Here is a 12,147-nt window from a genome sequence, read left to right as displayed (position 1 = left end):
TCTCTCTCTCTCTCTCTCTCTCTCTCTCTCTCTCTCTATATATATATATATATATATATATATATATATATATATATATGTCTTGGCATCATGCACCACATTGATTTTATCGCACTGGCCTAATGGAACACAGTGATTTTTCCATATACAGAAAGAAGATTCCGTTGTAAACCAGCCTTTTTCCTTTCTGCTTTTTCTTTTCCACTTTTGTAAATGACACAAACATAACTATCCACAAACATCTCCGCACATGGATCTGCTTATTAAACATGGGATCTGAGATCCGATCTAGATCTGGCCCGACTCAGATTTCAGATCCGCCTCCCCTGGATCCATGGTATTCAAACAAGCCTTATGCTCAAAGTCCTCAACGTAGAGCCAGGCAGCTGGGTCTTATACCCAACTCAAGTGAGTCAGATAAAGAGACTGAAGCCCCAACAACATCACTGGGTTGGACTCGGAACCGATTATGTTATTGACTACCACCATAGTTGATTTAGAAATTACTGAATCTGACCTAATTGGATGTAGCTTAATCTGATTCAGATTCAGATTTGCAGTTGGATGGAAAACAAGGCTAAACTGAACTTAGACAATATTAGCTAATCTGATATATTTTGCAGGTAACCAGGTGGGATTATGTGTCAGATTTGGATGAAAATGTACAATGAACCTAAATCTCCTTAATAATCGGGCTCCATTTTTGCTTTATTGAATTGAACTAATTGGCTTCAGATTCAAAACACAAATTTTTTGTGCACTTGAAATCGTCACCGTTCATAGCCTCCCATCACGGTTCAAACAACGGGGCCCACCAGAGAAGTCGATGTCATCATTGATGATTTCAAAACACAAAAAAATTGTGTTTGACATATCATTTAATCTAACCTCTGTGGAAGCTCAGCTAGAGATAGAAGATATCCAGTTATCGAACCAAGTACACTGCAAGGTACTCTACCCAATCACTGCAGGCCAAGCATCCATTCATTACGGAGATGGGTCCCATGAATGGATTGCGTGGCATCTGTTTATTGAGCTGAGTACCGATCTGTTGGAGCACTTGTGTTTAACACGAAAGGCAAGAAAAGAAAAAGGGGTTGTTTACCCAATAAAGCACCACTGATGGTTCCTAAAAATAAGAGACCTATGGTGTGAAGTAAGGAAGTTGATTCAATAGGCTTTAACTCACTTTGTTCACACTATATACTATATAAAGGTTTCTACCATGCATGCCAATGCATCCAACAATCACATACCTTTGTTAGTTGAGAGTGCTCCAATAGTGCTATCGAGTTCACCTTTCCTGTTAGGAACTCATAAAAGAAATGGCACAGAAGAAGCCCAGTTTGGCCAAGTATAATCCTCCCCTCTTTGTAGCTTCTTCTGACGATGTTGCAGCAGAACAGAAGTATAATCCTCCCATCTTTGCTTCTTCTGGAGATACTGCAGTAGTACAGAAGTTGCCCATGATAACCAACTATAATCCTCCCCACTTTGCTTACTCCGACGATACTGCGATGATGAAAAACATCCAGGATACTCATAAGCCGGATAGTCGAATTATCGATGTCAAGCCTGTGTTGGCTGTTGCCGAACAAATCTTCGGCCTTGCCGCTCATACTCTTGTCGTGGTAAGACCTCTTAAACTTTTTTGTGAAGCAAATCATCGTTCTAATACTCGATCCAGCATGCATGATCGTTACATATGGATTATGTTTCTATCTAACAGCATAACGCTATTGGATCAAATGACAAAGATATGGTTTGAAAAGAAATGTGGCTTTTTCACGATAAAATGAGACATTTGATTCACGCACCAGGAGAAAGATTTTCCGTTAAAAGGATATGTAACCGCAAAAGAGAGATTAATGGAATAGAACTGACCGAGTGGTAGAGCCATGAAAATACTTGTCTATTCCATTCTGACAACCTGAGCAATTACCATTGCACCATACAGTGGCCCACCAAGATGTTTGTCAATAATAGTTTGAAAAATGAGTGCAATTGAGCACTTTCCCTCCAGCCGAAACAGAATTTGTTCAAGCAGATTTATCAGGGAGCAGATCCAGTGTTTGGGGCAGAACAATTTATAAAGTTTCTGCCCAACTAGGGGCAGCCACGTAGTGGCGGCTGCCCTGTATAAAAGGGTCAGCCTCCTATTAAAGAGGGGGGCCCAAACAAAGAATCACTCCTTGATTAAATATGCTTGGTTTCCTACATTCATTAAATATCTGCTGCTATTATTATTATTATTTGAGGAATAATGCCATTCCATTGTCATTGTTAACTTATATCAAACATTAATTGCATTGCCGTATATGTAGACTAGTCCATCACAAGTTGTGGCAGCAGAAGACAAGGCTACTGTACCAACGACCATCCACTCTTTGGACGCACTGATGGCTTACAGCGTCCACAAGATAGGTTGTGAGGTATGGTTTATGCTAACTCTTGATATAAGGTGGTTTGGAGGAAAAATCAAGTACTCGGCCCAAGTACTTAGCATAGTTCTACTACTCGGGTGAACTACATGCTGCCATGCATCCTCGGGCCCCACAGCGCCCAGGACATGTGGCAGAATCAGCCGGGCCGAGTACTTTGCTAAGTAGTCCGGCCCATCATTGGTTTGGTCAAGCTTGATATGCTTCACTGAGCTGAATCTCAAAATATCAAATTCCATGGAAATCACATTATCCATCTGTTGTTTCAAGCTATTCATCGAGATACATCTTTATATTTCCAATTATTTGTGGTCAAAGCAGAAAGTCGTAATCTCTGTACCCGCGAGAGAATAGCAATGAGATCCAAAGGCTTGAGATAAAAGCTGTAGGCCGACTCTCATGAGGGTGAGGGTGAAGTTACTTGAGTAGATATGTGAAGATTCATTGTTGCCTTAGATGATAATTTTATCCAAAGCTAAGTCAATGCTAAACTGTATTTTTATCACCTAACTAGAGTTATTTTCTCCTATCAAAATGTTCTCAATGACTTGTGAGGGGTAAGGAGTTGGGGTTAATTGGTCGATGCATGGTTGTTTGTTCTGTCTTGAACATCTCACGATCGATTTTCCATGCATGCACCCATACTAAAATACTTGAAGAATTTTCCTAATAAGCGAGGGGGTGATCTTGGAGTTTTATTATCCAAGTAGCGGGGCCGGACCTTGGACAAGTATCCTCGTCATTAAAGAAAAGAGAATTAGACATGCTCACATGCTTGCCATTATAGCCTGAAACTAAGTGCAGTTGAAGATAACCAGTAACATAGGTTAATATTCAGTCATGGAAAACTCACTAATATTGTGTTATGGCGTGCTGGCAGATTTCATGCAGGTGCTCAGGTAATGGGGATTTGCACTCGACGGCGATGGCGCTGCTCAATGGCACACTGAGCATTTATGGTTGGGATGCAAAGGCTGTACTAGTCTTGTCTGCCTTTGCCATGAGCTATGGGGAGTTCTGGCTCACTGCCCAACTCCATGCAATCAATCCCCTAGCCAAGTATGTTGCACAGCTAAAGCAGCTGCCTGATGTGATAGAGCACGTTGAGGCACTCAGGCCACGATTTGATGCCTTGAATAACTTGATCAAGGCAATGCTGGAAACCACAAGGTGCATAATTGAGCTCAGTGACCTGCCCATAGAGTACATTTCCTTGGACACCCCAGCCATGACCACAGCTCAATCCCATATCCCAACTGCAGTGTATTGGATCATCAAGAGCGTGGTGACATCTTCATCTCAGATCGTTGGTCTGATTGGCATGGGTCATGAGTAAGCATTACATGATTTGCATTTGCATTATGATCATCATCATCATCCAATCCAATCAGTGCTCTGGTTCAAGTATACATAGTGACAAGTTATCAGCATTTCTTGAATATTGCAGAAAAAAATATGACAATCTTAGTTGTCATTCTAAACAATGTCGAAATTTTATCATTTAAACGAAAACTACATGATTTTATTATGATATTTATATTTATAGTGGCTATATCTCAATATGAAAAGGTTTGTTTCGTTTTTTGTATTTTTTCCAATTTTTTGCATAATCCAAAGGAAAAGACCTCCATCATTGATCACACATTATCATTGCCGGCCTCTCGTTGGTAAAACCCTTGAGGTCCCCCCTGTCCACCCAGTAGTACATCCAGCTTCGACCTTGCGGCAAGGAATGTCACAGACCAGGGTGGCAGTGCACACTGATATTTTATGTGCCCTCTCTCTCTCTCAACCCAAAAACCTCCTAATGAAGGGGGTAAACGAGCCCAGCTTGGTTAGTTAAGTCTATACCCTGCTCTTTGAGTGCCAATCACGAGCTGTCTCATCTTCTACAAAAAAATAGTTTTTTAAGTGTTATTTAAAGCTTGATAATTAATAATTAATAATATATATATATTTAATCCATGTACAAAACATATATAATATGCATTTTATGTATATACTATATGTATATTTTTTTTTTTGAAAGGCAAGCTGATGTTAGGCATACCCCCACCAGTTATTATTCAACGTACCAGGGTTTGAACCTGCAATATCCCACCACAAGGAAATGTTCACTGACAGCTCCTACCAACACGTGGAACACACACACACCCGCGCCGTGTCGGTATAATATATGTATAAATATATAATATGTAACATGACCTATACAAGTCAAGCCAATTGAAATTGTCGTGTTTAGCTCTGCTCATTTACTTAAATAAGCTAGATAGTTTGGCTCGCTATGCTCAATTTCTGAGTTGAGCCGAACCAATCCAAATGACAACCTGTTCATGTTATTTCCCAGATTTAGAATTTGTGCCCATCCTAGTTCAGATTCTTGGCTCCACCAGTAGGTTTCAAACTTGAGACGTCCTGTCAACATGGCGACATTCACTAGTCATCCCTACCAGATGAGCAGAGCCCTTGTGGGCCATTTTTTTTCACATATTTGTCATAATTCATTAATTCATTTATTTTCTCTGATAAAAGCACAAAAAAGTATCAATTTCTCATGATCATTTTGTTAGGTGTAAGAAGGAAGGGAAAAGAGAATTCAAATATGAAACTGAGCTGTTTTGGAAAAAAGTGGTTTTGATGACGTGGAATAGTCCTATATTGATTATGTTTGAGTTTGTTGTGGGCTTTATAAGCCACATGTAAACTCTTACATTTGTTCCTGAAAACAAGAGGTTGGGATGACTACCACACACACGTGCGCGTGCGCACGCCCGCCACGCCGTGTCGTGCCGTGCTGGTTCGGTTCGGGTTTGGGTTCGGGTAATTGGCTCTTTAGGGCCATATCCAATCCTTCCACGCTTTGTAACTTTTCGTGGGTTATAAAAGCGTGGTTAGGGCTGGGGTTACAACAGATCAGAGACACTCTAATTTCTGAAGAAGAGTCTGCGGTTTTCTCTTTTCCTGTGGCTCTCTCTCTCTCCTGAGTTATCTCGAAAGGGGTTTGTCTGCAACTTCGGTTCGTAGAGGTTGTTTTCGAAAGACGATCCGTCAGAGTGCACCGGTCTGATCGTCGAGGCTATTGTATCCTGGGGGAAGGACGCCGGACCCTGTTTGCATTGTATGTGGTGGCAAATCTTCTCTAAGGAGAGTACTTTCGTATGCCTTAGCCTGTTACATAATCTAAACATGTCTTTGTTGTTTCTATTATGTTCATTGCATCTGTTTGTCTATTTGCTTATGTCTGAATTTTGGTGTTATGCGGAATCCGACATGCCTGCTCCCTGTTTATTTGCATTCTGCTGCATATTATGATTTATATCATGTTTTATATCATGATTATGATTGTGAAACTGTGTGATCCGAAATTCGATCCAACACATTTTACTGCTGTTGTTTTAGAGAAGAAAGGCAAAATGCTTTTTATTTATATACTTTCAGTTTACATTGGCTGATAATACAAGCATCCATCGTTCAAATACCAAGCGAATGAGGAGATGTCATCTGTAAAGTTCAAATACTATGAGTTTCTATGCCTGCAAAGCCAACTTCCCGCCCTCAACCACATTCTCAATCTTCATTGTCCTAGCACTTCTCTGCTGATATGGAATTGTACCAGCTTGATATTTGGGGCTGCTCCGCTGAAAATAATCTAATTCAAGTGATCAAAATCCAGTGTTTCCACTCAATATCGCCCTTGCGACTCCATTCCCGGTGACGATGGGAAAGGAATAGGTCACGTGGACGGCGAATCAGCTGAGTTATGACCCGATTCCAGAAGGACCGAGGTAGTTCTTCATACCATATACATTTAGCGAATAGGTGTGGTACCATCTCTATAGCACTCTCACACAACCGGCACCGATTTGCAGGCAGAAATCCCTGCGCTGCTATATTATTGCCCGTCTTTGCCTAACCATAGAGCACGAGCCACCCTAACAGTGAAGCTCTTGCTGGCAAATCATCCCACAAAGGTTGAGATTTGATAGCCATGTGGCGGCTAGCATTCCTTGCGCACGGTAGCATGAAGCCACCCTGAAGTCTCTATCATTTTCGTGCACCCACCATAGCCGATTTTCCCTGCTCAAGAGCCTGTCAACAAACTCATCAGACCTCGAGATCATTTTACTGCTTGCGTTTTGCGATTTTAAACTTTTGTCATGATGCAAGTTTTCCTTTTATTTATTTCTTCTTGTTGAGAGAATTCTTTATTTTTACTTATATTTTGCTGATAAAAACCCAACAAAAATAACTTTTGATTTCTCATGAGAATTTACTGTTGTTATTTTGTCTTTCTGCAGGCATCTCTTTTCAACCTCTGAGGCTTGGGAGATCTCTAGCTTGACTCACAAAGTGAATAACATACATAGCCACCTGAGTAAGCAATTGGAAATATGTCAGCATTTTATAGGTAAGCAAAAGGGTACCAAGACAGATGTTGGAAGTGGTTTAGGCTATGTTTGGGAGCCACGAATCGGAGGTGTGTTGCGGTTTCTCATGGTGCTCTGATGCTTTCTCACTGTTTGTGAGTAGTGGCGTCGCCGAAACAGTGGATTGGGAGTGGAGTTGGCAGCACCAACGCAACATTTCAACACCATTCACAAGATCATGTTTTTGGCAACTCCATCCTCGACCCCATGTTTTGACAAACCCATACTGGCAACACATGGCAATGGTGCTTCCATCCCAATGCAAGGCTCCCAAACAAAGCCTCGCTAACACCAATATCAAAATTCCTTTTGTTGATTTTTTTTTGATCAATGGAAAAATCCTCTCACATTCTTACCTTAGATTTGTCATTGTCAGATGAGAAGAGGCAGGTAGAAGCCTACAGAATACTTGAAGATGTATTTAGCAAAAGCCACCTCGATAACATGAAGATTTTGAGGATAATGTTCCCTTCAAAGGACGACTTCCCCTTCATTTTGGGCTCTCAAAAGAAGGTCAGTGTTTGTCTTTCCTTCGGACTAGGAATGCCAGTCCAAATGCTTGAATAGTGATATGAAGGCATTGGCATGATGGGTTTAGACATATTCTAGTCAAAATATGCTCAACAGCTAAAAAAACTCACTTCAGAAGCAAGAAACTACACACTTCTTACATGCTATAGGGTCCAGGTATGAAGACCCGATTAAGACCCGGGTCCGGACACAAAGGTCCGATTAATACGTGGACCCCGTTATAGTTTGTGAAATTTTATATCAGACTCGGGCAAGGCCCGAGTTCCGATTAAGGCCCGCAATTTTTCAATGTAAAAATGATAAAAAATATTATTTTACAGGGTATGATATGGGTCTGGTTCATGTAGTTCTTATCGGGTCTGGTTATGGTTTCTCTTATAGTAAACCCGATTAGACCCAGGTCCAGACCGGATACCATACCCAAAAATCTGGTCGAACCGAACCCTACCCATTGACACTCCTAGATACAGCCTGTCAGCTGTGGGACTCAAGCAATGATACACAGTGATAAAGTGCAGCACACTAAAAGTGTGCAATTGCGGCATTGCAACTGATCTTCTCTCCCCAAGCTTGGGCCACATTGGGTGGTAAACCTGGGGCTGAGATAGGGTCCACAGTCGTACTCCTGGTAAAGTACGTCAGGTATCACATCTTGAGTTGGTGCTTTACAATAGCCGCGCGGAATACTGTTTTATCTAATCTTCTCTCTCATTGGAATTGCATTTATGCGAAAATAAATATCTTCATTTTTCAATCTTATGTTCTACTATAAAAGTTACATATATAACGAATCTTTTTTTTTTTACAAATTAGGCTTCAAATTCACTCTAATTTAAAAAAAAAAGATTTAGCTACATTCTTATGTTCATTTCATTCATTGTTCTTATTCACTTCCCTTTATGATTCCTAAACGCTTCATGCATTTCTTAGATGCTTGTTTCTTGAGCAGAGCGAAGAAGCATAGACGTCGAAGAGACTAATCATTGGCATGCATGCTCACAAATGTCATTTGTCTGCCCAACTTTCCCATCTTTTCCAGGTAAACGTGGACACGCTACGTCGGAAGATTGTGATGCTGTTGATCTCAGACCTACAGATCATGGAGGACGAGCTCTCATTTCTTAAAGTCCTCTATGAAGCCACCCATGATCATGGCTTTGATTATCCTTATGAGATCATATGGGTTCCAATTATTGACCCAGGTCAGGGTCAGGTCGCCGGCAGCACCAAGTTGTTGGACCAGCAGCATGGGAAGGCCACATTGGAACTGGCAGCCCGGATGCCATGGTTGACTGCATACCCACAGCCACGTCCAACCTCAGCATTTGTAAGATACATATATAAGGAGTGGCACTATGGCAAGAAGCCCATCTTGGTGGTGTTGGATGGCCAGGGCAAGGTCACCAACCAAAATGCCCTCTATATGATGAACATCTGGGGTGCACTTGCCCACCCCTTCTCAGCTGCAAGGGAAGATACACTTTGGAAAGCTGAGACTTGGAGGCTTGAGCTCGTGGTGGATCACATTGACCATAACTTGTCTACATGGGTATGACTCTGAGCAACCCTTTTAGATGTTTTACAAGGAAAATGCCTGAATTTTTCTTTAATTGGTAGGCTAGAAAAGCAAGAACTAAAGCGTGTTTGGATGCTTACAAGTATGCAATACTCAATATCATCAAATTTTGGTGATATATGAGTATATACGTGGTCTCCTGTTGTGGTCTCTACGTGATATGGCACAGAATTTCCCTTGTTACCAAAAGACATCGATAGGTAGCGTTGCCACTTGCAAGCAGTACCAACAAGATTTTTGTTAATATCCAAATGCACCAAAAACACCAAAGAAGCTAGAAGGATGACTTGGACTTCCATGAGGTGATATGTAAACCTTATCACTAACCACTGGTGATGCCTCATCGCCAGCGCCCATGACCAGCTCGGTTCCACTCATCCCCTATGACATGCCCCATCTTTATACCCCTCTTAAATCTTTTAATGCAAGTTTTTTTTATCAAATATGACCTCATAGATGGATTCATCCAGGCAGATTTAATAAGGATCGACTCTTGAATCGTATTTTTCGATGAGAAATTAATATGAGTTTTTAAATCACAAAAATTTGTGTTTTGTCAACCTTTGATTTTTGAATTGCAAAACAATTCTGCACACAAGTTGGATTTCGGTGATTTAAATGTCGATCTTCACTAAATGAATGATGTAGCTCACATCTATGGAGTCAGACTTGATCAAAACAACTTGCATCAATGAAATCCCAAGGAAAGGTATGAAGACAGGGATACGTCAAACCGATTTGGCCCATGGCTGTCATCGCCACCAACCATTGATAGCAGTCATTGGGGCCCACGTACGCAGTTGCTCAACATCCCAGGCTTACTGACGGTCAAGATGGAGATGCTCTTCACCAGCGAATGGTGATAAGGCTTATCACCTGATCTGCCTTCATATATATGTGTGTGTGTGTGTTGGGAATGGATGAGGTGACTTGTTCTTGAATTGAATGTTATGTTCTTTTTTAGAATAACATCTTCATTTCGTTCATAAAGATTGCTGAAGGCAGGTATGTCTGCCTGTATGGAGGAGAGAACATTGATTGGATCAGGTCATTCGCAACTAAGATGAAAGATATCATGAAGGCAGCATCCATCACCATAGAGATGATATATGTGGGCAAGGTCCATCCAAGAGCGCCAGTAAAGAAAGCCATTGAAACTATCCTGAGGGAGAGGCTGAGCATATCCTGGACATTTGAGTCCATCAGTTTCTTCTGGACGCGACTCGACAGTATGATGCACTCCAAAATGAAGAACCAGAAGAGCGAGGAGACTGATAAGATACTGCAGGAGGTGATCACCCTGCTCACCTACGGCAACAGCACCCGCGGCTGGGCGCTGCTAAGCAAAGGTCCACTGGACATGGCGAGGGCTGAAGGGGCTGTGCTGCTGCATGTGCTGAACAAGTTTGATACATGGAAGGACAAAATAGACAAGGAAGGGTTCATAGCTGCATTACAGTTTGGTCTGGACCCAATGAAGACAGCAGACCACTGTGTTAGGCTTGTGCTTCCCAGCAACAGCCCAGTGCATCACGTGGCATGTCCTGAATGTAGGAAGGTCATGGAGAGGTGCCTTCTCTTCCAATGCTGTGATGCCCAATTGGTTTCGGCGGCCCCGAATGCTCCTCCTCCTGCTGCTCCTGCTCAAGTTGTCCTCCAAACCACACAGCTGCAGTAGCCATCTTAAGACATAGCAGAAGTTATCTATTCACTAAATAAAGATGGAGAGAGAAAATTTGTACCCTCTTTGTGGGTGCGCTTAATATAGACTTTTTTTTTTCTAATAACGAGAAACCACTGTTATGGTTCAGGTGTCCTGTGATAGACCGAGGGGTGCCACATGTAGACCTGTTTCGGTCCTGTTATTTTTCTTTTATGATTTACTTCCTAAAGTTGTTTGGTGACCATGTTTGTCTGTCAAGAGTATTTGTAGAAAAACTGTGGATGGTTCTTGCGAAGTCTTAGATACCGCTTCCCTTGAAGTTGTCAGTTTCGTTAACCAGCTTAATGCGATCGAGGAAAAGCGCTGGTCAGTGTTTTTTTTTTTTATAAGCCAAAGAGACAGCACCCAACACGAATACCTGATCTCACTGGCGTAGCCGGAAGTACCTAAAACTCTGAGACTAGGACCCCTGCCCCTGGGGCCTATGCTATGCATTGGCTTGCGTAGAGGGGGCGACACACAAGAGAATCGAACCTTGACTGCCCGTCTAGCAGTCAATGCCCCCACTCCACTACGCCAACCTTCTTGGGGCTGCCATGGTCAGTGTTACCAAAGAAGAAAAGCACGGGCTTATGACGACCTCACAGTTTCAAAATTTGGGATTTAGTACTCAAGAGCATCCTTCGTCACCAGGAAGACCCATGGGGAAAATTCAAACCATAACTATGATTATGATGTGGTTGTACAAAACATTGCACTTGTATGCTTGTACAGTTCACGGATCCTTGTTTAATTCCATCAGGGACACCAGTAAGTATATCTGCCGACAAGAGAAGTCAAGCCAAATCTAACACACACACTTTGATCCATAAGTCTAAGTAGTAGACAGTATACCTTGTTGATATTTATTGGTCACACTTTGATTAAAAGAATCGTTGGATTGCAGTTGGCAAATAAGTAATTATTCAAAAGGAATTCTAGTTTTGTTTCCCTTTTGCTCATGTACATCCTCTTTTTGCTTGTTTTAATATTTACATTTTCCTGCAGATCTATTCGACATGGTCCATTTGATAATAATTGACACTTGGATTACACATTTGATGAAGAAATACGATTTTATAAGGCTCGAATATTTACAAAAACTTTAGGCCATTGCCTTTCAAGCCATGATAAAACCTACTCACATGTCATGTTCGGCTGATTCCTGCAAAATCAAACATATAAAACACATCCATATAATCAGTTCAATTATGACTGGAGAGGTTTTATAATGATTAAAAAATCAATGGCTCAAAATTTTAAAATTTTAAAGCTCATAAAAGGAAGATCCATTAGTCAGCTAGCAAATGGGTCACATGCTGAACACATTTGTGGAGCTTGATTTATCAAACATGGCTTGGAACATTGAACATCATTATTAATGTCCACACCATATGATAGTTAGTAGGAACCAATTTCCCATATATATATATATAGTTTTGACGTTTTGTTTTTTTTCTTTCCTTTATT

At 41.3% G+C, this 12,147-nt stretch overlaps 1 protein-coding gene across 1 annotated transcript; it reads left to right on the top strand.

Moving 5' to 3' along the window:
* Positions 1-1,325: 1,325 nt before the first annotated feature.
* LOC149840741 (protein SIEVE ELEMENT OCCLUSION B-like) lies at positions 1,326-10,653 on the top strand. Its single transcript, XM_090005129.1, has 7 exons — positions 1,326-1,631; positions 2,325-2,432; positions 3,322-3,773; positions 6,740-6,918; positions 7,245-7,381; positions 8,439-8,948; positions 9,940-10,653. The coding sequence occupies exons 1-7, from the start codon at positions 1,326-1,328 to the stop codon at positions 10,651-10,653; spliced, it is 2,406 nt and encodes an 801-aa protein (XP_089861255.1).
* Positions 10,654-12,147: the final 1,494 nt, after the last annotated feature.

Source organism: Nuphar pumila, chromosome 4 (assembly GCF_984573655.1).
Source record: "Nuphar pumila chromosome 4, dmNupPumi1.hap1.1, whole genome shotgun sequence".
NCBI classification, from domain to species: domain Eukaryota; kingdom Viridiplantae; phylum Streptophyta; class Magnoliopsida; order Nymphaeales; family Nymphaeaceae; genus Nuphar; species Nuphar pumila.
The sequence above is the reverse complement of the archived record's forward strand: the minus strand, read 5'-3'. Positions and strand labels throughout refer to the sequence as shown.

Bases quoted from the DNA above. Each gene is read 5' to 3' on its own strand.
- LOC149840741 (XM_090005129.1), top strand. From the start codon at position 1,326: ATGGCACAGAAGAAGCCCAGTTTGGCCAAGTATAATCCTCCCCTCTTT. The intron at 2,433-3,321 runs GTATGGTTTATG...GCGTGCTGGCAG, and splicing joins TCCACAAGATAGGTTGTGAG to ATTTCATGCAGGTGCTCAGG. The intron at 8,949-9,939 runs GTATGACTCTGA...GTTCTTTTTTAG, and splicing joins ACCATAACTTGTCTACATGG to AATAACATCTTCATTTCGTT.